Genomic DNA, 26,243 nt, shown 5'->3' on the forward strand with positions numbered 1-26,243 from the left:
TACATTGTCGCCAGTCGCATTCTTGAATATTTAAACGACCATATTATTCTAACAGGTTTCCAGCACGGGTTCAGGAAAGGGTACTCCACCGTCACACAGTTAGTTACAGTATTTCATTCGTTTGCACACATCTTAGACAACACCGGTCAAATAGATGCAATATTTCTAGACTTCAGTAAAGCATTCGATAAGGTACCACATGACAAATTAATTCTTAAGATGCGAAATATTGGCCTCCCCGAAATTCTGGTCACATTGGTTGCAAATTACTTGACAAAATGCAAACAACTGGTCATAATAGATGGAATAGGGTCCGGCTATCTTGATGTCACTTCGGGAGTTCCTCAGGGAAGTGTGCTGGGTCCATTGCTTTTCATACTGTATATAAATGATATTTTTAATGAAATTACAACTGGTAATTTTTACCGCTACGTGGCCCTCCTGGACCGGATAAGACCGGAATAAGAGACCTGAAATCATTATGACGTATACTACACTAGTGCTTCCACGAGCCCCCAACGAACGACTTCGTCGACACAACTGGCAACTGGTCAGGAGATTCAGTTCGTGGCTCGGGAGTTTACCCTCCGGCTGCTGAAATTGTGTCATCAGAGAGAGGGCGCCTTTTATGTAAACCATCTGACCGAGGCTCTCCCGGCATGAACTGTGCTCGTGGCCGATGGTGTACACCCGAGCTTCGCCGGAGTGCCTCTCCTAGCGTTGAACATCTACAACCTGCTCCTCGACCTACGGCGGCCCGACATGAACAACTGGTTGGACCACGCACTACAGCCGAAGGCGTACGAGCTTCGAGACACGGCATCCTGCTCCTAGGCGCTCCGGCAGGACCCTCCCGGTGACATCTGTCGAGGCGGCGAAGGGCAGAAAAAGAACCAAGCGGCCGCGCAAACAGCCGCTACCCCATCTACAGGCCAGCAGATCCTGTCGGGACCCCCATAACGGAATACGCGACCGCCATCACGCGTACCACAGCTGTCGACACCGCCTGTGAGGCACAACCCAAAAATGGCGACGAAGGTTAATCCGGGCCAACAACTACGGCCAGCTGTACCACAATCAACAGCAACCAGTGGCAAGATTCAAGCATCCCCCAGCACCAAAAATCAATAGCCAACATTAGTCAAGAGGAACCAGCTACCAGCAGCAGCCAACAGCAGTCGCCTACAGGCCAGCTTGTCACGGGAGGCACAACGGGATGGAGCTCCAACCCAAAACAGGTACGACTTCCGGTTACCTTGCGGTTCTATTCACCGCGTCTGTGCAAAGTGACATACTGGCTGTGCGAATGGGCAAACATTGTCCACTTCAGATGCATTAGGCTACAGAACAGGTCCAAATATTCTTAAATTTAGAAAAGTGGTTGATAAACGAATACAGCATGAACTTCACGTGCGTAGTCTCGAAGAATATGGACTGGCGGGTACGGCTCCAAAGGGGTTGCGCTTGTCGCTAACATCATCGATGCATAATTTTGACAAAGGAGAAATGAAACAGTGGAACAACATTCTCGATCACGCCACACAGGATCTAACTAATGTCACTATATTGAACACTGTAGAAAGACTCTGAACGCACTGACAGAGGAGAACGGGATATAAGAAATCACTTTCCTCTTTCGGAGCGGGAGGCTAAAGAGCTTGCCATATTTGAGCACAAAAAACGAAAAAAATAGAAAAACTTAAGAGAAAGAAATTTGTGCGGGAATGTCTCACCATAAGCTATACTCACTGCTGCCTACATGAAAAAGACCAGGCGACCTCACGTTCAGAAAGATTTTCCACCACATTTCAAAGAACTAAATGTCATTACCTTTCAGATAAACAACTTAACAACGAAGAGCTGAGTGTACTGTCACGGGGACTTACATTCCACCCTAGCAACAGAAAGTACGATGAATTCTCGCTTCTAAACGACCTAGACGACTTCGCACAAAATTTACGATTGGAGGAATATTTCTTCGATAAACCCCAAAAAGTCAACCCATTATTTTGTCGGGTAATCGGACGGCAATGGACTCCAGACGCCAACAGAGATCGACATCTAGATCTATATATAGACGTGGTTCAGAAAGATGTCATACATGCGTACAAGGCGCACAAACCAGGTAGGAATAACATATCAAGGAAAGAAAGAGAGGCACTACTCGCGTTGAGCAACCGCGAGGATCTCGTCATTAAGCCAGCAGACAAAAAAGGTACGATTGTTGTTCTGAATAGATCGGACTACATCAAGGAAGGCAGGCGACAACTAAATGACGAACAATTTCACTAACACCTCGACTCAGACCCTACCGCCGAGCACAAAAAGATTATTGTAACAACCCTAGAGGATCTCACATGTGAAGGTGCGAATATTTCAAAACTTCAAAAGGCATCTACTACGGTACATTTGGCGCCTGGTCGTTTTTACATGCTGCCGAAGATCCATAAGGAGGGAAACCCTGGCAGACCCAATATATCAGGCACGGGAACTTTAACGGAACCCATTTTCAGTTATATTGACTCTTTAATCAAAGACATACCACCCACACCTGAGTGCTTCTTGTGTGACACAAACCATTTCCTTCGGAAAATATTGGACGTGAAAATTCCAGAAGGTGCATTCCTCGCAACAGTGGATGTTAATTCACTCCACACAAATATCCCACATGACGATGGCGTAAGGACACTTGTTGAATTGTATGGCACCCACAACCCTACTGCATATCCATGCAAAAAAGTAATTGAAATCTTAATGAGACGTACTCGAATTGAACAAAATTGAATTTAACAATGGGTACTACCTTCAAATCAACGACACGGCAATGGGTACAAGAATAGTCCCAAACTACGCTAACATATTCATGCACCATATCGAGGCCAATTTTCTTTCATCTTGTGATATCAAACCTTTAATATATTAACGGTACCTAGACGATATATTCCTGATATGGGCACATTCGGAAAACGAGCTGCCCAAATTCATACAGGCATTTTACCTAGTATACCCCAGCATTTATTTTACACACTCCTACTCCAACACTGATTTATGTTTCCTTGATGTACTTATTAGAATGCACGATGGTGCGTTGATAACCAGTGTATACAGAAAACCCGTGGACAGGCAACAATACCTGCTCTTCAAAAGCTGCCACCCGTGACACTGCAATACTAGCATTCCCTATTCAAAGGGCACACATATGCACGAAGTACTTCTTCATCAAGAATACCCGCCAGCTATCAGTGATGACGCCGAAAAAAGCGGAAAATCTAGACCACCAAACTCTTCTACACCACCAAAAAAATGCCGACCAGCACCGTAACAAAAATTTGCTCTTAACATTCACGAGCAACCCGCCAAACATCAAGAAGATCCTAAGAAAACAGTGTAACATATTGGAACAGAGCGTGCGAATATCCACAATTTTCATTTCCTCTCCTTCTGTGGTATCCAGGTGGCCGAAAAGTATAAGCGATCATTTGATTAATTCAAAAATAAGCGTGAAACCTCAAACAGGGTGTCGCCCTTGCGGAAAAAGCAGGTGCAAAGTATGCAAACACATGCAGAGACCGACAGTGGCGGAAAGCACCAACTGGGATTTTGGGCACAGGATTAGAGCTGCACTGGACATTTACTCAGATAACGTCATATACCTTCTTGAATGTGGGGTGTGTAACTTGCATTACTTGGGCCAGACAGACACACCATTTAGAATTAGATTCAACAACCATCGGGCACATGTACGTTTCCTGCCAGGCCTTCCCCTTTCAAAACAGAATACATTAAAAGCCACAGATTTGATGAAATCAGAGTTACGCTATTGGAAAGCAATTTTCATACAATGAGAGAGCGGGAACAATAGGAATCTCACTTTGCCTACAAATTCAGCACGATCAAAAATGAAATAAATAAACACCCAGGCACTCTGTCAGCGTTTCGAGCACTAAAAACGCAATCGCCTCTCTTTATTCTGTACTCAGTCCCTAACCGCCTATCACAACAATATTATTACCCCCTAACAAATCTTTTGGTGTATAGATCTGACAATAGAAAAATGGTTTGCCACTTTAAGCAAATTCGGAACGCACAGATAAGTGGTCCCGGATGTCGTACAAGTTCCACCTTTTTTTTCTGTCTCTTTTTTTCTTGCCTCTATCGGTGGGACCGCTTAACCTCTCCCACCGATTTGTCGTAAACTTCAAAAGAGGGCAAGTTGCCAGCGGATTGCACCGGAGGGTGAAATAGAAAAATGGTGGTCAAAATGTGCCCTTGGGAAAGGGTGGGTGCTCGGGTGGTCCAGTTGACAAAGATGGCATAGCTCGTTTACGTTAACATTTGTTGAGGTCTTGTTCCTTCGCAACCCGCCATGCCCCTCTTGCTTCTTTCTAAAGTTTCTTCCTTCCTTTTTCATTTTTGTGGTTGATATTTTTCTTCTGTCCTCTTCCCTCTTGTCTCAAGAAGCTATAAGATGGCACGAAATTGTGTAAATAGTATTATGCTTTGAAAAATACGGGGCTCCCATCAAAACGTTGGCTCAATAAACAAGTTGTTATGCGAAAGCGCATCTACTTTTAGACTGAGCCACCGAGAAGCGTCTGGCTTTATTTCTTTATGGCCTGTTTACATACAGCATTCACAAGCAAATATACGTCAAACACAGGGCAAACAGGGATAAAAGATAAGAGGTTAAAGCGTCAAAGTTCACAGGCTCTTTGAAATTTCTTCATCTGTAGAAGGCTTTCTACTCTATGAAGCCATTCGGGCACATATTTTTGAACCTTTTGTGATTCCACGAATGAACAGACAGACTGAAAGCTGTATTGCCTGATCGGACGTGAATTACCATCAGCACGGCACACCGCCAATCTACATTGCCATATACTATAAAGCCCAGTAACATAACTAGGTTGAAAGGGATTCTTTTCTCATTTGGTACTGGGAGAAATCTGATACCGCAGGCATCAAGAAGCAGATTCTTTTTCAAAGTCCTTTGGATAACACGCAATAAAAACGACTGCATCCCAGAAGTCAAGGAAAACATGTTCGATTGTTACCGGCTTCTTCCAGAGAAAGAATTATTAACCCAAGAAACGATTAAGCCTGATTCTTTCATTCATGTTTTCACTGGCGATGTTTCAGCATGAAATTTTAAAAAAAGTTCGCTCCAGGTCAGACTTTCAATTTTTCTTACATGGCTTAAGACATTCTGGGCTGAGCCTACACGGTATAATTTTCTATATAGAGGAAAAAGAAGAAATGTTTCTACTAGATGTTTGCATAACTTTTACGTGACACTGTACTGAGACACTCTAATGGAAAACGTGTTTTTAAGAAGTGACTTCAATAAACTACTGCTTTTAGGTAACCTCTAATGCTCGCGTTCATCTTAGCAGATGCCACCACAAATTCTGGCAACAGTCTTCCAAGCTTAAGCTGTATAACAGTACGTAAGAATAGATATCGATTAGTTTGGAAAAACATGACCCGATTAACTGACTAACGAAGGTACAATGACACAGATCAAGCTCACCAGAGCGAACTCACCTGAATAGGCTCGTCTACTTGTTCGTCGCAAGTAAGAACCTCACAATAAAACACAAAAATTCGGTGAATTTACTGTACATTCACACGTGAACAATGCTATACTTGAAAGACATACCAGAGTTTATTGGCTAAAAAATGTTCCGAAAGGTCGCTCTGCAAAAAATTTATGGCTGCAAACCTTTAGGTTGCTCAGCTTTTTGTCGTATAAAGCTCCACGGCCCGACGCCGTATAATGGTTCACTGTCACGATAATCTTGCAATGGAACGCTTAGGCACTGCACAGAAGTAGTAGTTCATGAAATACAAGCCAAAAATTCTGGAGTCCCAGGCCATTCACCCTGCCAGTAACCCACGCACTTGCTGCAATTTACCGAACTGCCACTCATATTACAAAGAAGTTTCACGCTTTTTACGGTTTCAGCGACACTTTCATACTCTTTACAAAACACAGCTACATCATCTGCATATGCCAGTACCCGTACTTCAGCATCTTGCTTTTTCTAAATCTATCTAAATCTTTTGCTTTTTATCAAAATCTATCAAAATACTTTTTCTAAATCTATCTGGATCATCGAGATGTGATTGCTTGTGGCATCACAGCTTTCCAGTACACTTCTTGCCTTGTGAATGTTTGTGAATATAATGCGTTTTTCACTTCCACATGCCTGGTGGTCACCTACAATGTTCACAATAACTGTCTCCAGTCTACTTGCTAACACTTGCATCAAAATGTCGTACTCAATATTTGATAGACTGAGCGTCTTGACTTCACGTATTGTAACGGCGTCTAGGGTGTTCGAGATTATTATTGTATGGGATCGCACCCAAGAAGGTGGCCGAACCTTGATGTCTAAAGTTTCGTTGAAAACCACTGCTAGAATCGGTGCTAGTTCCGAGTTTTTATTTCTTACAAAAGGTTGCCGTTAACCTGTCAGGTTCACTACCATCAGGTAGTGGAGTCAATGATCTAGGAAGTGTGATGAAGAAAGGAATGTTTTCAGATGCGCTATTGTAAAAATTAAAAAACAACGAGACAGCACGCGATCTTGGGCCAGCTTTTTTATTCTGTCGTCCTTCCTCAGCTTCGTTTTAACTGCCCGCACGCCCGAACCCCGACGTCCTTCTTCGTCTTCACACTATGCAGAACGGATGAATGTTGTTCTAGGAAAAAAAGCAATCTATGCTACAAATAAGCACTTTTAAATAACTAGTCATGTTGGAAGTTGTGTAGCATGTGTTCGGGTTCAAGCAATGGAAGATTTATATAATTGGTACGTAGTAGTGAATCAATGAAGGCTGTCCATGAACTAGTACCATTGAAATGATGAAGACTCAACTATTTTTTGTCCAAATGGGCCTAAAAAACTAACAGACATATTGTAGAAACAAAGCATGCTTCACGATCATAACAGCAGGCACACTCAACTGGCGTAGATAATCTGATTGCCGGTGAAACGCTTCTTTAACTTACATAATAGGGCTCGAACCTTCTAGCATGATCGCAGATCGTTCCGTAAGCTACCAAGAAAGCTATCACTGGAGTGCATTGACAAGCTGTACGCCGTATCAACGCTATCCCAGGCATGAACTTGTGAAGTCACCGGAAGTTTCCTTGCTTGTCCCGGAAGCTACCGTGTGCTGTTATTTGCCATGTGCAAAAGCAGTTTTTGAGATCATATTTCTTGGTGTTTATTAAGCGTAACTTTTTAGAAATTGCTAAACCATGAGAATGGAGCTTACCTACGGCAGCTGCAGATGTAAATAAGTTTTGTCTAAGTGCTGCTTTTAAGAAGAACAACTTTTTAGCGTTACGCGAATGAAATATCTGTTCGTTCTAGTTTTTCTAGAAACGGCTTTTGATTATTAGGATTGATTTCTTACAAAACAAATGGCACAGAAGTGCCCCTTGGCAAAGGTATTCAGTTAAATATAACCGATAATGCAACACATCAATATTCGTTATGTCAATGTTTTACAATAGTACATATTCATTGTAATTTCCACATGCTATGTGATAGCGTTTGCTTGTGTTGCATCAATGACTGCCCGCGCGCTTCTCACGCTCTTCTCATCAATCAATGACAACAATTTCTAAGATAACAGGAGGTGCTACAAGATATGAACAGATCAAAACAGCGAATCTTACTGCTTCTTAAAAAGAGCACCAAGCGTTACAATCAGTCCATAGATATTTCTCACTTTAATATAGTATTAGTAATATTGGATACGTAATGCCGGAGATATCACTCGAACTTCACGTAGAGCACAGTCATAGGAAAAAAAAATATTACTTCCAAGAAATTATTCAACATAACTGTGTGTTTTAGGTCTAGATTTTATTTTTTTCTCTAGACATCTCTTAGCACATGCGCGTGCGCTCCTAATGGACTGTTGCTGTTTGGTATAACTGCTTCAAGTGCTGCTTCATCACTTTGCCGTTGACGTTCCTCGGCAGTCTCTCAACAAATGTCAGACCACCGTGAAGGTGCTTGTAAGCTTCCGTGTTTTCTGCAACAGAGAAAAAGACAGGATATCTTTTATGTCACCAAACATTAGCACGTATTCTTTCCTCGCGACCGCACTGTCTATACCATGTGTCAGGAAATCAAAAACTTGCGTGATGGTCGCCGTTCTGTAGCGAAGGATTTCAATTCAAAGCGTAATGACACCATTTCGGTAATAAAATAAAACATAAGCAAGAGGTATCACGTCAAGAACAGACAGCTGGTTGCAAGCATGACCTAAATAGCAATACCAGGGTAAAAATTCGCTTTTCAACTAAAACAACTACCTGGTTAGTACACCTTACATTGGTCAATGTAAATAAAAGAATGTTTCAAAGGCCACGTGCTAAGCAGAAACCACCCTGTTTTGTACGTTACGGTGTGTATGCTTGTTAACGTAGGGCCCAACGAGCGAGGTTTCCTGTGAGATTCTAGAGTGAGTCCAGTCAGCAAAGCATGTGGTGATCGATGAGTACACGGAATGGGCGCCCGTATATGTACGGGCGAAACTTGGCGGCTTCCCACACAAGAGCGAGACACTTACGCTCGGTGATTGAATAGTTGCACTCGACGGTAGATAGCAGTCGGCTTGCATAGGCTATAACACGGTGACATCCATGTAGGTGGTGCAATAACATTGCTCCTATGCCATACCCACAAGCGTCAGTGCGAGCATCGGATGAAGCCGACAGATTGAAATAAGCTGAAATTGGTGGTGTTGTAAGGAAGCACGTGAGTTGGAAACAATATGAGTGTGACGGATAAGGGACGTTCGTCACTATGTTTGCTTATAGCGGACGAGAAAGGATTAACATGAACTTTTTATTTCATGGCATGGGTGGAACGGCTGACGGCGCACGGATACGCTACCGTGTGCAGTGCCGTTGAGTCGGACGTCGCGGCCAACCCAGCAGTCAGGGTCACAACTCCTGAGGTCCAGGATCAGGCCACGGCTCACGAGGACCACACCCGGTAGGCCTCGCCCACGAACCTGCTCCCGGCCACTGCACCCAGGCAGGAGCCGTTTGGCAGGCCCCGTCCTTAGACCTTGAACAGACACACCGGAGCTCGACCTGGCCGACACGTACGGGTCTCACGTCCGGCTTAGGAACGCTGCCAGGAACTCGTCCTCTCGAGCGGCGCACCGCTTCCTCTGCCTTCGCGGCCTCAACGCTCGAGCTCTCTTTTCCGCACGTTCCTTCTTCTTGGCCAGGGCACCGCCAGGTACCCTCGGGTGCACACTGCAGCTCATCAGCTCCTGGCCCACATCCGAGTCTGGCGCATCACTCGGCACCGCTCGGCGATCCTAGATTCAGCCAGCAACTTTCCTGGCACCTGGATCCACGGCCACCTTGGACCTCGCCCGGTTCCGTGCTCCTCTGTGCGCACTCCCGCGTCTCGCCCGGCAGAACGTCTCGCTCGTTCCTTGCCGATGTACGACGCTCTGGTGACACCGGCGCTTGATGACATGGGTGCGACTACTGAGCAGTCAACCCGCATCGGAGACGCGATGCTCCATGCGGGGAATGGCCAGCCCGTCCAGCGAAGAGTGTGCGCCGAGACGCGATGCTCGACGCAACCGTGACCATTAGCCAGGCCACGTTCATCGCTGTGTTGAACGGCTGACCGCGGAGACGCCTCGCCGAGATCCGCAATGCCCTCGGCAAGGAGGAGAACAGCAGGCCAGGCCGCGCCCCGAGATGCAGTACTCGTGCCGGCAACGCCACTCCAGCTGGTAGTTGGACGGCAGTAGCGTGGACGGCCGCGTTCCCTGGCCGGAACCTGGATTGCCTGCGTCCGACGCTTCGGCCTGCTGTCTCCCGTCTGCCGCTGGTTCGGCTCGTCCCCAGCCACAAAGCCCACTGCCACGTGATGGTCGCCCGTGGCCCAATTGTGGCACGCCACCTCTATTGGCCACCACAGGTCATCAGCTGATTCGCTGACACTCACGCGCACATTACACGCGCCTTGCCCTACACTTCCGTCGTTGTCGTTTTCTTCACTCATCACAATGAGGCTTGATCAGCGCCCCAAGAAAAGGGGGCATCCTTCTTAAGGAGGTTCATGAGTGTGCGTGCAATAGTTGTGAAATTCTTAACAAAGCATCAGAAATAAGAGCACAGCCCCAGAAAACTACAAACGTCAATTGTAAATTTTGCAACAGTAAATTCCGTAACAGCGCAATTTTTTTCGGAATCTAGATTGACTCCTGCGGCATGGATGAAGTGGCCAAGTAGGTCATTTTACGACGAGCGAAGTGCTATTTCGAAACGTAGAATTGAAGTCCGGCTCAATGAAAAACGTGAAGAATTGCCGGCAAACGGTCAAGTTGGGCGATGAAAGTGGGCAAGAAAACGATAACGTCGTCTAGGTGACGTAAGCAAATAGACCATTTGAACCCTTGGAGCAATGATTTCATTCTTCTTTCGAATGTAGCTGAGGCATTACAGAGACCAAAGGGCATCACCTTGAAATGATACAAGACCGTCGGGAGTGATTATTGCGGTTTTCTTGTGGTCCATCTCATCGACAGCGATCTGCCAATAGCGGGATCAAAGGTTGATAGTGAAGAAATACGTAGCATCGTAAAGGCAGTATAGGGCATCGCCGATTCTAGGCAATGGGTAAACATCTTTTTTCGTAATTTTGCGGAGATGCCGATAATCTACACACAAATGCCATGTTCTATCCTCAATTCTCACCAAGACGACATGAGAGGCCCAGGGGCTGCACGAGGACTCGATTATGTCTTTTGCGGGCAGCTTTTTGACTTTCTGTTGTACGACTGTATGCTAGGATGCGGAAACACGGTATGGACGTCGATGAGTGGGACTCGCGTCACCAGTATTACCGTGATGAGTAACAACAATACTTTTGCTTAAGGACATGCTGGCGAAGTCTGAAAGGCCATCATAGGACTCCAGAACATGACGGAGGGACTCGCATTGATCAGGACTTAGGTCTGATGGCACCATGCGTTCAACGTCGACGCCCGATGACCATGATAGAGTTGGATCATGGTCTGAGGTGCAGCAATCATCCACTCTCAAGGGCTCAACAGTAAACAGTATGGTCTTGTAGGGCAGTAATTTTGGTCAAAACAAACTTTAACAAAGAATTTGGGCAGTGAGGGCGGAATCGATAAGAGGAAGGCTTGTGCGGTTTCCACCAATTTGCAAAATCGTGTGCGGGACAGCAACGCCATGCGCAAACATCACGGCACAGATTGGCGCAACTATGTACAGGTGGAACGGTCGACATGTTTAATATATTTTGCAGGAAGGCGTACGAAATTGATGCAGCAGAGACGGCTTTGAGGTGGGTCGGTCGGATCGAAAAGTAGAGGCATACCAAGATCAAGACAACCGGCTGAACAGTCTATAGGCACCCGGCAATGCAGTTTACGACATCTGATGGTAGCGCCAGAACACACAGTCTAGCGGGTGGCGCAGCAAAACAGAGTCTTCCAATGCGTAGCCTAGCGAGTAGACGCAGCAAAACCGAACTTGCACGTGCATATCATTTTCTTTTTTAGTGGTGAGCAAGAGGTCACGGCTGATTATTTAAGCGCCCAGGAAGCGTTCTTTGCAAACGTGCCAAGAAGGGCACTGACACTTCAGCGTGTCACTCTGTTCAGCGAGCGTTCCATTTTCTAAGTATCCCTGGCGGTCGGTACCAACAATGCTGAGGTGGCCCAAAGAGCTCCGTTGCGCCCTCTGGTTCACTGTCCGGTGCCTATAACGGCGGAGAGAGCAGTTAGATAATCAATACCTAAAATAAATCACGAGGGCGATTTCTGATAATGGTGAAAAAAACAGCATACTTTTATCTGCATGAAGCTAGGTTATCTCAAGCTTCTCTATTCAGCCTCGCACAAGTTGTGTAAACTAACCACATTATTTATATGCTAAGAAACTGCCGCTTGCGTTGACCACAATAAACGCTGGACAGTTACGCTGGCACCATCTCAGTCGCAAAGCAGGGCCTTCTCATAATTATTAAGCTGGTATCCGAGTTCACGCGCCGGTCACTTTGAGTGACAGATGCCCGTGCTAAAGATCCGCTACGCCCACCACGTTTGCTCTTGCCGAGGTGCAGTACAATTAACCTGTCTGCTTTATTGCACAGACATGTACACACTCACGCAGAAATAAAAGTGATATCGCCGAGCGGCAACAATGTCTCGCATTCGATTTCATCGCGCTCACGACGTATCTGATCGCAGCCGCGTCGCCACCATGACGCGAGTGCCTCTGGAAAGCACCCCTCTTTATATTTATCTTCAATATTCCATAGAAGCGAAATGAGCAGCACGGGATTTCTGCGTGTGTGCCCTTGCGGCCTTTGAGGGTGGAACTTTCTATTCTGCAGGTTGCACGAAAGAAGTTGTCCGAAAGGGACAATACGCCTACGAACACATCTGAGGGAGGCGAGTGTTAAGTTGGCTAAAGATAGCGCGACAAACACTGACGTCGCTGCCCAAATGAAATGTTGACTGAGTGGTGGCGCTAGCGTGCTCGCACGCGGTGTTTCTTCTCCCACGTGCATTTCCAACACCACGCGCGTTCCTGTAGCCATTTTAGGGGCGAAGCTGCTTATAGCGGCACACGTTCGTCCCGCGTCCCGTCCTAGTATGTAACCAGTCTTACGCTTTGACCTGCAAGGTGGGGCCGGTGGGAAATTTCTCCTGTGTGTCGTTGAACAATAAAAAAAAATTCACAGCGTGCGCGTCAACTAAAAGCCAAATTCTTCTATCTCTCATTCCCCATTAGTAGCCATTGACATGTTCCAGTAGGAAACGTTAGTAGAAGCAGAAGTGTAAGTGTTAGCTAAAAGCCGACTTCTGCTGTCTCCCATACTCAGTAGCAGCCATTGTTTACCTCCGTGATTGCTGTTGATTGCTGTAAACGCCGTTGATTGCTGAAAAAAAAAACCAACGAAAGACGCCAGATGTTTTCTAAAAGCAAAACGAAAAGACGCCAGATGTTTCTAAAGCAAAACGAAATACGCCAGCTCCTTAACGAAAGACACAAGGTGTTTTCTAAAGCAATGGTTTTATAATCAAGACCATATCGCGATACAGGTTTGCAGTTGACGATGCTTGTTGCCTTCGGTGTGTGCTCGTATGGATAAGGATGCCGAAAGTAGAATAAACTTTTTCTAAACACATATATCATGAACTCGAGGTGGTTAAAGGTGGGAAATAGACCCGAAGCGCAAGCCGTAAGAAAGTGTGCGTGTTCCACCTCTCGTTTAGTCCTTAAGATCTCCGCTGGATGGCGGTGCTTCTATATGGGGAATATATGATGAAAAGATCTGAGATGGTGGTACTTGGAGCGTTCGATAGATGGACGAACGGACAAACAGACAGATGCATGGATGGACGCATGAACGGACGCAGGGGTGGATGCATGGAAGAACCCAGAGCGGACGTACGAACAGACGCACGCACGGACGGGTGGATGGACGCATGGACGGTCACACAGACGGACGCATGGACGGACGGAAGCAAGAACGAATGGATGGACGAATACTTCACCCCACTCTCCATCATTCACTCCGTGAATATGCTGCCAATTATTTCACCAACGCTGCTATCACGCGCTCTGGACTGTCTGCATGCCACGCCTGCCGTAGAGTGAGCTCAGAGCTGGTCGTCTGCCCGAGACGCTCAGGTCACCCCGCCTTACACCCCAGAACGTTGGGGGATCTAATGCTGCCGCGGCGGCCACTTTCTCGGTAGAATCAGAAATATGTGCACGCTAAATAACCTCAAGTAGTCGTTTCCAGAGTCCCTCAGTACAGCGTTCCTCATAATCATGTCATCGTTTTGGGATGTATAACAGATTATTATTATTATTATTATTATTATTATTATTATTATTATTATTATTAATAATATTATTATTATTATTATTATTATTATTATTAATATATTATTATTATTATTATTAGCCCCGCCGTGCTGGTCTAGTGGCTAAGGTATTCGGTTGGTGACCCGCAGGTCACGTGTTCAAATCAAGGCTGCAGTGGCTGCATTTCCGATAGAGGCGGAATGCTGTAGGCTCGTGTGCTCAGATTTGGGTGCACGTTAAAGAACTCCAGGTGGTGAAAATTACCGGAGCCCTCCACTACGGCGTCTCTCATAATCAAATGGTGGTTTCGGGACATTAAATTTACATATTTTCCCATTATTATTATTATTATTATTATTATTATTATTATTATTATTATTATTATTATTATTATTATTATTATTATTATTATTATTATTATTATTATTATTATGCTTCCGGAAGTAAAAACCTGGAAGATGTGCGTGATGCACCGAGTTAGGGCAACGACGAGATGAAATATCTGAAAGTATAGCACGATGGCTGATCATTTTATTTATTGGGGGAAGGGGGAAAAACTCATGTTATTCTACTTTTCGCAGATGTCTGTTCCTATGGCCTGTTCTAAGCTATGTATCTGAAGCTAGAGATTACGTCAGTACAGCTTTGTAGTGTTATTTATGACTTCGGCAATATCTAACAGACAAACGCAGAAAGCTTGCCCCTCTCCCTTCCCAGAGTGTTACAGGCTTATTCTCTTCCTCTTCGCCTCCTCACTGCTGCGTCTCTCGCGGGATTTCTCTACCCTCGACATCAGTGCATGTTTCCAGTGCGTCCTTTTTACCAGAGTAGTCCTCGCAAGCGCTTCTGGTTTGGATGCGGTCGAGTGGGCCGGTTTTGATGAAATACTAACTGCTTCCTAATGATCCTTGGGAGATGGGGAAATATTCCTGAATCTATGACATAATCCAAAGACGACAATTGCCTTGCGTTCATAAGGCTTAAGTGCAGATTTCCATGAAGGCGCAATTGTGCACATGTGTTCTCTGGTGGTGTCATCGATTGGCAGATTCGGTGTAGCCTACGAAGTCTGTGCCAGAGCACTTCACTCTGGCGCAGGGAAACAGAAAGAAATATGCCAATCGAAGACACGCACTCTCTCTTAAGCAAATAGAAGGGTCAGAATTGAACGTGATGCGCGCGTCTCTCTTCTTGCATGCCTCGCCGCGGTGTTCTAGTGGCTAAGGTACTCGACTGCTAACCCACAGGTCACAGGATCGAATCCCGGTTGTGGCGACTGCATTTTAATTGAAGCGAAAATGCTGTAGACCTGTGTGCTCAGATTTGGGTGCAGGTTGAAGAGCCCCGGGTGGTCGGAAATTCCGGATCCCTACGCTATGGCGTCTCTTATAATCATATGGTGGTTTTTGCATGGTAAAACACGTATATCAATCAATGAATCAATCAATTAATCAATCAGTCGATCAATCAATCTTTTCTTGTATGAGTGGGCATGCTGGACACAGCGATTCTACGCTAGCGAAAGGTGAGCTCCAATGCTAGGCGTAACTGACGCGACCGGCGTTCGTTAGCGCGCCAAAATTCGGCACCATTTCAAGACATTTCCGGTCGAGTCGACCGGTTTTGGCGTAGTACAATAAGTTGCTCCATGGAGTAGATCTAGCTATAGAGCTGCTCCAGATCTGTCAATGGGATATACAGGGAACACTCTCAATCTGCCAATGGAGTAGACTTGCCCCGCATGAAGCAGAAAAAAGCATTACCCGAAGTGCTCCAAATGTGCCAATGGATGACGCCAAGGGTGTCCGATAGGCTTCGGACAAGGTAAAATAAAAATTATTTTTCAACGATGAGATACCGGTTTTAGAGCAACCCGCGAAAATGTCGAATAATCGATTGAAAGTTCACGTCGAAACCAATCAATAGAGTAATGGCTAAATTTATGAACTATGAAAGAATATTAGAACAAAAATTTTAGTCGACCATCCCAACTGCTCCCAGCGTGGCGGTGGGGAGGAGGCAATGGCAGGTGCCACGCCATACTGTGCCTGGCATTGGTGGCTGCCTGAGGTCATCGTAGTGCCCTTGTTGCACTACATTTGTAAACAGTTGCTTGTTTGCGTTATATTTTGAGGCTTAATGACAAGCTTCTTGTAAAGTTATGCTTTCTGTTACTTTGATTGTCGATATTTAATTTTTTTTCTTTTTCTATGTTGCACACGTTCGACACTAGGAGGGGTGAACACTATCGCAGTTCCCGCAGTGGGCCTCAGCCTCCACCTTGCGGTTCAGGGTCTCTGGAGAGTCCAGCAGTGGCGCACTTTGGACACGTGAATTGGCCACGGTAATTGGGAACCATAGCCGAATCTCTGGCATTTCTGTAATAGCACCGTGGGCTCGGGATATATTCCGCTCACTTAACTTATGATAACCTGTTGCATTTGTTTCGCGATGTGCAATGGGGGCGAATGTGAGCAGAGCGTTTCCTGTAGCAAGTTCTTTGTCAATGCGCTTGATTCTCACAAGTTTACCATTTATCACTATTTCGCTCTTCCACATATCCAAGAAAACTTCTTCGGCTAGGTGCAAGAGGTTATCGTCAGAGACTACACCTTTGAAGGTGTTCATGGCTCTGTGGAGTGTATCCGAGATAGTGCAAACTCCAGCTGCAAAAAGGTCGGGAAGCTTTTCGCTCGGGAACTTATGCTTGGCTACATATATTATATCTCCACTTGCCATTTTTTTGACCTTGTAAGCAATACCTATTTTTTTCTGTGATGCATCTGGACACCAAGAATGAATGGCTAGATGTCAGTTGCTTTCTTAACCGTGTTTCTCTAGTGAATGACGTGCTGCTTTGAAAAGTTATTTTTTCTGTTTTGTAAGAAACTGAGTGCATTGGTTAGCCCCTGCTTTTCGGGGGCATCAAGTGAGAAAGCGTTCGATATATCCATGAACTGAGGGGTGTAATTAACAACCCAGTCAACCACCCACCACCCAGGCCATCATTGCATGGAACGCTGCGAGACGCGACAGAGATTCGAACGTCAACTGTACATGGTCAATATAATCAAATTTGGTTTACCGTAGGTAAGATGGCCACACAAGATCTAGGTTTGCCGCCACGAATAATGGAACTAGCTTGAAAAGAGCAAAGGACAGTAAAGTCAAAAATATTGAAAAGGACGAAAATAAGGCGGATATAGATCAAAGGCTACAGCCGATTTCCCCTGGCTGGAACATTCCAAGGGAACACGCCTAGCCTGTTTCAAGTAGGGCTGAACGGGTGTGTTGCCTCTGCGGGGGAGCCTTGAAGATCCAATAACCCGGCATTGGCTCAATCTGCTGGTACCCTTCTTCCAGGGCACTGCAAAGTCTCACACAGCCAGGCGAAAAAGGAGATGAACATCGCCCCCTCCCTCCATTTGCTCATGTCTGTGGTGACGCCACTCACCAAGCACCTGCTTGCGCAGCTGCGCCGGCAATGATTGGCTGCTCACTATGCTACGTGGCTAAATCGAAGTTCACAATGGCACCACTCTTTGCGCCGCCAAGGCATTTATGGCTCATTTGCTATGATCCTCACGTACAAGAGCGTGAGAGGTAGGTGAGAGGTTTAGTAATAACGTGAATTTATTGTTACCGGCAGTTTTCGCTATAAGCTTTCTAAATTCAATAGCCCCTTGCGGCTCATCTTTGTTTCTTACAGTCTGTTTTTACTACTTTTTTTTCCCCCAAGAACCGGATAACTCCTATCCAATCTCTCCGTCGGAGGCTAGGGTTCTTATAATCACTGCGCGCTACAGAACATGGTAAGTCTGCATCCCTACTGTTGGGCGTATGTGTGAATTTTCACGAAGGCGCAAAGGTCCACGTGTGTTTGATAAGAGTCTGATTAGCTTCCGCTGTAGTGGCATTATATCTGTGAAGTTTTTCAGGTTTAACGCTTCGTGGTTTGTATATTTCTTTTTCTTTTTACCTTACTGAATGCCTTATTGCATAGTTGACTACAAGACCATTATAAATGAGTTTCTTATAACCTGGTAACAACTAAGTATATATCAGTAAGGATGATATAGAGCGAAAAACGACAGTGAAATAGTATACCAGCTTAATAAGGGCGAAATAGTTCCTCAGCTTCCAAAAAGAATTGACGAATTTTAATCTGGCCGTTCAAGAGGCATCAGCGCAATCTCCACACCCTAAGAATTAGGGCAGTGCCACGTACCGACGAATAAGAATGTAGTGTGAATTCACTTGGAGCGCCAGCCATCACCCCTAATGACCCCTTAACGTGCTGCACTTTCAAAACACGAAAAAAAGGCAGTGATCAAAGCTAGGGTAATTTCTGTCGCTTATTTTGGTGGAGATATCTCATTGTTTGATGCAGAATATTGCATAGAAAACGTGTATATATGGCCTATCTATAAAAAATAAAGTGTCTTCATAATACTGCTGCCGCTGTTCGCACGTTAACATTGAAGCCCAAAAGCCTAGCACCTTACAATCCCACGCGCGCTCCTTACAACGCCGCCTTGAAGTTACTTTTAAGCCCGGTAAACCTACTTGTATGCGATTCTATGGAGTATCCGTCATCTTTATTGGTTAGTAAAAAAGGCGAGGGCACAGGAAGGTACGACGACACGACTGCTAGGCATTCAACTTGTTTTATTAAGCATTATCAGTCCACTGTTACTGTATATATAGCATGTGTGAGCGCAAATAAAACAATAGTTCTAAGTTAGCACTGTGTGTGTGTGCGTTTCTCTTTTTGTGTCGTTGTTATGGTGCGTTATACCCTTATAAATGATGAACCCCAACCAACTAGCCAAGCAACGAGTCTTAGCAAGCATGTGAAAGACGAAGCATAATATGTAGTGTGTTATGACATGCTCAGATGTGCCATTACATCCGCTCAAAAGCCTAGTGAAGAGTTATTTATGAGTTAAGTACTATATTTAGGTTGACATCACTGAAAATTGTAAAGCTTACATAGTCGACACTTTTTTTCCTTTAAGCCCCCGGAAAAGAGATTGCTGTACCTCTTTCTCTTTTCGTCTTTTTTGTGTGCTCAAGACGTCTAACTGTGAGCACCCAGTACAGGCCGAACTCAGGTTCTCCTTTTGCAGAATGTCGAGGTTCTTCTTTTTTCTTTTCTCACTTGATCTTTTTTTTTTTCGACGTTGCACGTCAAAAAGCAGCACGTTTCATAGAATTTTTTCTTCACCAATAATTTCCCGCAAACAGCTTTAATGTAGGATAAATGTTTAGAAAAATGCCATAACGAAATAAGTGAAGTCTGAAATATTCATTCTCGATTTGGTCTGTAAACAAAGAGCACTGTATCCGCACAATGCAAAACTGATGAAGAGCCCTTCCGATACCCATGAAAAACTCTAGCAGCCCTGTAACGTGATCTATTGCAGCCTTAGCTGCATTCATTGGACCATACAAGCACTTACTTGCGACGTACGCCTTCAGCTCGCTGGCTGTTTCCGCTGAAGCGGTGGTCGGATTTTTCAGCACTACAAAAGCAGCCGGCGCGTCTCCGTATTCTGTGCGTGGTATGGCTACCACCGCCGCGTCAGCGACGCACTCGTGACTCTGTAACAGTGACTCGAGCTCGGTGGAAGAAACCTGCTGGTCGAGGCACTTGATCATGTCTTTCATGCGGTCCACGAAGTAGAAGCGGCCACTCTCGTCATAGTACACGATGTCTCCTGCAAAACCGGAATATACATTCCTCTGTTTTTGCGACGTCTATAGTCGGGAACAGCTTTAGAACACAGGAGAAGCACCGCCCAGATGACTTAAGCGCAGCAGCCAATTCGCTTCGTGACTAAAGAAATAGCCCCAATGAAAAAAAAAATGCCCCCACCTCCCCGAAGGCATTCGTGAGTAATTTTGAATGCATTGCATAGCGTCTATAACGGCGTTTCACCCGTGAGAACCTAGAGTTAGAAAAATAAGTTTTCCTTTTTTATTACACCGTGCAGCCAATAGCGCCTAGCAATAGCATTAGCCAAAACGCCGGTGCCTTCAAAAGTTCTACGCGACTATAAGTCGGCTGCACTGCACAATTTAATAACCGAGAATGCCACTTTTGGCAAGCTGCATGCTTTATGAAAAAGTGCTGGTGCTACAGTTTCACATTGTCGTATGCGGTCCAGGTGTCAGTAAATTATAAAGACAAGGTTTGTCGCGCCATAGAGGCAATTCACAAAAATAAACTAGATATGCATCTAAACTAAATATATACTAGTCGGCATGACCGTGTGACTATTAGTGCTATGTATCTATCTACATATATTATCACGTGCTTGTGGGAAGAAAGGCGTTAGTAGTTGTGAATGCGCCATGAAGGGCTATGCAAAGAACGAAGAAGAAACACTCGCTTGCGCAATTTCACGTCGTCTCTCTAGTGGAGATGATGGAGCCTACAACGTGATGCAGGACAGCCTTGCTCGGACCATTTAACTTAGTCCAGAGCCTCAATCCTCGTTACCACTCCAGTGCACCTATTGAGTCGGCGCCTACCGCGCCTGAATCTGGAGTCCGCACGTGTTCTGTCTTTTACCAGCATGACAGCTCTTACCACATCCACAGTTGTCCTTCAATCGCACACACCTCTATCCTTCCAGGTGAATCTTGAACATCCTCGCGTTCCTGAAATTTTTCGTAGGGAAAATTATGCGGATGTCAAGGATTGGCTCGAACAGTTCGAGCGCGTCACTGTATCCAATAACTGGAGCGAACAACAGAAGCTTTGCCGTGCATATTTCGCATTGTTAAATAGCACTCACACGTGGTAGGAGAACCATGAGGCTACCTTTCATACTTGGGTATATTTCTGTCGAAAGATCCTTCATACATTTTTGAAATCAGACCGACAGGATCATGGGCAGCAACTGATTAAGTCACACGTGCAAAACCCCAAGAGAACGGCCGCATGTACGCACAGGATATGATCCATCTGTTTTGACAATCTGATCCTGACAAGCTCGAGGCGGAAAAGGTGTGTCACCTAATGGTGGCGTCAAGGAACCAGTGTTCACTGTACTTGTACGAAATCCGCCTACAAAAGTAGATGAATTCCTAATAGAGGCGAGCGAGTCATCGAGTGCGCCCTGCAAGAATGATGCCGGCCTTTTGACCGCCTGCCGAAACGCATGGCAGCAAGTGCCACAGCTCAGAACACTGCCGTCTGCGAAAATTGCCTGCGACAAATTAGCAAGAAAATAATCCGTGACAAACTTCAGGTCCTCTGTGTTCCTCCTACCCAAACATGTCGCATATTTCACCGAAATTGCCCGCCAGGAGTTGAAGCAAGCTTTTCACCACCCGCGCCAAGTTGTGAGCTATATCCATTGAGCTGTGCTGATGTGTTCCGTCGTCCTCCACTGTCATTTGAGGCGACGCCTTTCCATCCATGACCCGCTGCCCTTCCTTGGTCCGAACTAGATTTTGTAAGATGACCACCAGTTTGCCGAACGAAGATATAGAGTATGGCCAGCCGTCGACTTATTTGCTTCCGCTGCCGGGAACCAGGTCACATTGCCCGCTATTGCCACCATGGTGATTCGAGGTTCGGCAACTTTTCTATTCCCGCTTCTTTCCGCTTTGAAGATGGTCGCGCCCTGGACGTCGATCAACTGTCGACTGACCAAGCAACTGCACCGCGTCTCTGGCGGTCTCCGTGATCTGGGCGTCAGACTTTCCCAAACGATCAGAGCTACGTGGGCGTCACCGAAGAGCTAGTCGACCAAAGGTCGACTAGCCCGCGCCGCCAGAGAAAACAGCTGCTGTGACCTCCGGGGGTAAGGTTGCCTATCGTAGAGACACATAAATGTTCCCCCTACCACCACAAGAAGATATGACGACGACGAATACTAATGCCGATGAAGTTGTATACGTGCCAATCTTGGCGTTCTCCTAGACGGACATCTCGTCACAGCACTGGTTAAAACCAGTGTCACGGAGTTGTCATTCCAGAATCGGGATGATTCCGGAATCATTCCACCTTTTCGCGACTCTGGATTGTAATAGATTGACGGCAAAGCATAAAGGAATGGAATGGGAATAAAATTAAGCATATTTTAGCTGGAATGGGGAATGGAATTACGTATTCTATAAAAAAAGGAAATTCAAGTCCTGTTTTTCAAACTTCAAAAACATTTATGAATGAGAGTCTTGAATTTAACAATAAACGAGCATTTTTCAAATGGCTTGGCTTCTTACAAGCACAATACATTTATAAGCAACGCGCCTACTCCAAGTTTTTTTTATAATCGCTGCGCTCCGCTGAAGTGTGTCTATATTTTTGCCTAACCACCGTACTGAAAATATACAATGGCAGCACGCCCTCCCCCCCCCCCCCCACCCGCTCCGCGCCCTCTTTTCACCTTGTGATATTTTTTCGCTCTTGGTGGCTCCCCAGCTACTGTCCTCAGCCATCTGCTGTGTTCACACCCTTCACGCCTGTGTGCTGGTTTCTGTCACCGGTTGCCGACCAGGAGGCATGTTTTCTCTCTCGAACTGATTTTTATAAGAAAAAAGAGAAAATCGACACCCGTAACGGTTTATCCTTAAGAGGACTACTCAACAGGTCGGTGCAGGTATGTGATAAATGAAATAAAATGCATAGAAGGGCGAATATGAGAGAAGAATGAAAATAGGACGCATCTGATCCGCCTCCTTCAGCACTCGCACGAACCACTGCAACACGCAACCGTCTGGAAAAGCAGTCAAGATTGGGAGAAGTTCGACCACGTCAGGGGGCTTATACCGCGCCGTGGAGGCGCGCTAGATGTTATGAGTGCACGATAAAGAAATGCTTCTCCATATAGTGATGTGTAATAACGCTAGCGCGATGCTTCTGTCAACTGGGAGCTCAGCTCCGACTCACCCCTCCCCTGTTTTGCTGTACGGTCCCCCCTGTCACACATAAGCGCCTTTGTCCAAAACTCTGTCGACGAAGGTCTTAAGGTCAGCGCAGCACACGGTCGTACACAACGACCTGTGTGTGCTCCCTCTGCGCAGAGGTAGATAGAGAATAAACTATTGAAAGCATTGTATCCGGAAGCTGCCTGTAGTAAGGAAGTCCACGTAACCACGCCTACGGTGGCACCTCCCTGATTCCCGAAAAAAAAAAAATGGCTGCGTGCTTTTATGTTACACTGCAAACGTCGTCGAAAGACGATAGTCTTGCGTCTGAAGAGAGTGTACGAATTTTTTATTTGATGTTCTGTGCAAGAAAATCGGTGAATGGTATTCTGGAGGCGCTGCGTTAGAGTGCCTCGAGCGTGCAGCGGAGGCGAACGAGCGCATCAAGTCGCGTCACGCGTGAGACATGAGCGCTATTTGGCAGTTATCTTGGAAAGCAAAGCGCGTGTGCCCTGCACGCCCGTCTGGGAGGTAGTTAGAGGCAGAACGCTAGATGACGGGTAGGTGCCACCAGCGTGTCGTCTAAGCATAGCGTTGGAAACATTTTCCTTTTCGTGCAAGCGCCGCATGGTTAGCGCAACGTGACAAATGCTACGGTCCTTAGAATTACGTATGTATGCCGTTTCTACTAAGAGACACACATACAGAATATTGACGTGTTGTTATCGTGCAACAGGTATGCACAATAATTTTTTTTGATTTACATTCGCACAACTATGACCGCTTAATCTTGAGTAATATTGGTGGGTGCTGCAGATGGTGTTGGCCATTTGGAGTATCGTTTGGCCACTTTGGTGCCGTTTAAGATACCGTTACGAGAGAAGTCGGCTCGTGTTCCCTCGTTGTCGTTGTTGGCGTCTCAGGGCGTCCCTGGGCTGGCGAACGCCCGTAATGGCAAGCCAGCCCCCGAACAAGGTGCTAGCCTTCGACGTAGTCGTCCCCGAGGGGACTAGTCCCGAAGACGTCATTGACGCGACGTCTTCAATAGTAGGAATCGAAGAAGTGTAGTGCGTTCAGCACTTTGGAGGCCGCAACTACCAAGTTACCGTCAACAGTAAGGCCGCACTGGCCCAAATCGTAGACGCGTCGCACCTTATCCTCCGAGGAGAGCGCGTTGCCAGCCATCGTACCCCTTGGGCCCCAAGTGACCCAAGTGACTGTCCTGTTTCTGCCGGGCCGCGTACCCAGCGAAGTCCTCGCACAAGCACTCTCTCCCTACGGGAAGGTTCTGCACATCACCAGAGGACTCATGGGATCGCGCCCAAGCGTGACCACTGGGACGCGATACGTCCGCATGGAAATGAAGGCTTCGTCACCGGTGCCCAACTACCTCAAGGTCACGGGCCATCGAGTAACCTGTGACTATAAAGGCATCCAGCGAGAGTGCCGTCGATGTGGAGACAGTGGGCACTTCCGCATGAACTGCACAGGTCCGTTTTGTGGAAGGTGCGGCGTTTATGGCCACGACGGGAAAGGCTGCTCACTGCCATGTCACCGTTGCGGGGACCCGCAAGCCACCGTGGCCTGTACCATCAGGCCATCGTATTTCGAGGCGGCATCCAAGGTTTTCCCTCCACTTAAACCAGGAACGCCATCTAAAAACAAGTGCGACGATTCGTCAACGCGAGCTGCGGTAACCGACCACGACCAAGGTGCGGCAATCGCGACGCTGCACCAGACGACCACTGCGTCCCCAACGATTCCGGACCTGGTAATACCTCCAGGTACTGAAAACCTAAGTTCCCCGCGTACCGTGGCCATTTCTGAGGAATCGCAGGTCAAGCGCTCGTCAAACGAAGCGCCTCGTGAGGACGGCGTCTCGGATAGAAATATTGCGTCTGACGCTCCTCACGTTGCTGCTCTGTCGACAACAACTTCAGGTGTCATCGAGGAGTCTACATCTCAAGACGACGACGCCTGCATCTACGAGAACTCTTACAGCACCGCGAGTGAGACACCCCTACAAATTGACGAAGACACCAGCCCCAGTGACATAAGCCAGGACAGCGGAGACGCCTTTGTACCATCCTCGCTCAAGAACCCGGACTCCAAATGCCACGGGATAACTACTCGTGACTTAGAAGCCCCCACCAGAGACAGAAGTCCCCTGCGGACTTCGACGCGATCCCGTAAGCCCCGAGCCTCTGGTGGATTTCCTGGCCCGAAAAAATGACTCAGCCACTTGCGGGACACCGGCTTCGCACCTGATAAAGGAACCCCTGCATTTGCGTGATCCTGTACTATGTTTTCATTTTCCCCATGGCTCTTACTCTAAAAGTTATTACTTTTAACGTTCGAGGTTTCCGCATTCCACAAAAACAGGCTGAGTTATTGGCTTTTGCACGTTCAGTGCACTGTGATTTGCGGTTCGTGCAAGAAACAAATTTTTTTCAAGCTTTCTGATGTACTCGCTTTCAAGCGCGCATTCAATAATGATTATTTCTTTTCGTACGCCAGCACGCGTTCGACTGGCGTCGGAGTCAATATTTTTAACCGAGGTCTTTTGCGTGACCATCATGTTTCCTTCGATGCCTTCGGACGCGTGCTGGCGTTTGACTGCACCTTTTTTTCGTTAAGAATAAGATTTGTTGCCGTGTATGCCCCAGTGGCACGCGTGAACTCAAACGCGTTCTTCCAATCTCTTTACGCGTTCCTTTTAAATTCCCAACATGTCGTACTTTTACGGGATTTCAATTGTGTCTTAGAATCACACGCAGACGTTCGAGGTTCGGGTCGCGGCTGGTCAAACTGGAATGCCAGAGAACTCGAACGTCTAGTGCAGCAGTTGGCATTGAGTGACATTCATCAGAGTGTGCATAGTAGTAATTATACCTATACTTGGCGTCGAGCAACGTCGAGCAGCCGAACTGATCACGTGTATGCATCCCCCAGTCTCATTACCTACGTTCACGACACCGGGGTAATGTCATTTCCAATGACACCAGTGTACATCAGCGACCATCGGCCAATTATGTTCTCGCTCCGCCTGCCAGCGGGGACGCCAGCGATTCACAGACCATGGCGTCTCAATTGCCGCGTCCTTCAGGACTCTCAGGCTACGGAGAAATTATCCCGAGCGTTACGCGCATCGCTCATTGGGGCGGATATAATTGATTGGGATCGCCTCAAAGAACAGTGGCGCCATCATTGCAGTGCGTCGGGCAGAGGACTTTGCACCGTATGTTGAAAATTGCGTAATTGTTAATCCAGAAAATACGCATTGCCAATTGAGATCCCAGTCCTTTCACTGTAATGTGGGCATGGCAAGAGAAGCTCGTTGAAAAGTACCAACGTATTATGCGCGCTTCTTCACTCTCGGCTGCAGCTTGGCGCTGTAGACTTGCATCGTGTGCACTTCCTGAGGTGCTAAGGTATGCAGGCAGAGCTCTGCTTTGTC

The 26,243-nt window shown here is 46.5% G+C and overlaps 1 protein-coding gene across 2 annotated transcripts in view; it reads right to left on the minus strand.

The window, feature by feature from the left end:
* Positions 1 to 7,859: 7,859 nt before the first annotated feature.
* The window catches only part of LOC119174057 (putative 4-coumarate--CoA ligase 2), a 210,988-nt gene continuing 192,604 nt past the window's right edge, over positions 7,860 to 26,243 (minus strand). The window contains exons 8-9 of one of the 2 annotated variants that reach the window (XM_037424836.2): positions 19,366 to 19,623; positions 7,860 to 8,052 (exon numbers count right to left, since the gene is read on the minus strand). In XM_037424836.2, the coding sequence (XP_037280733.2) occupies positions 7,925 to 8,052; positions 19,366 to 19,623 (386 nt within the window). In that variant the 3' untranslated portion in view covers positions 7,860 to 7,924. The remainder of the gene's footprint in view (positions 8,053 to 19,365; positions 19,624 to 26,243) is intronic. The other variant, XM_037424837.2, reaches the window with a different exon arrangement.

This window comes from Rhipicephalus microplus, chromosome 5, assembly GCF_043290135.1.
Source record: "Rhipicephalus microplus isolate Deutch F79 chromosome 5, USDA_Rmic, whole genome shotgun sequence".
Lineage (NCBI taxonomy): Eukaryota > Metazoa > Arthropoda > Arachnida > Ixodida > Ixodidae > Rhipicephalus > Rhipicephalus microplus.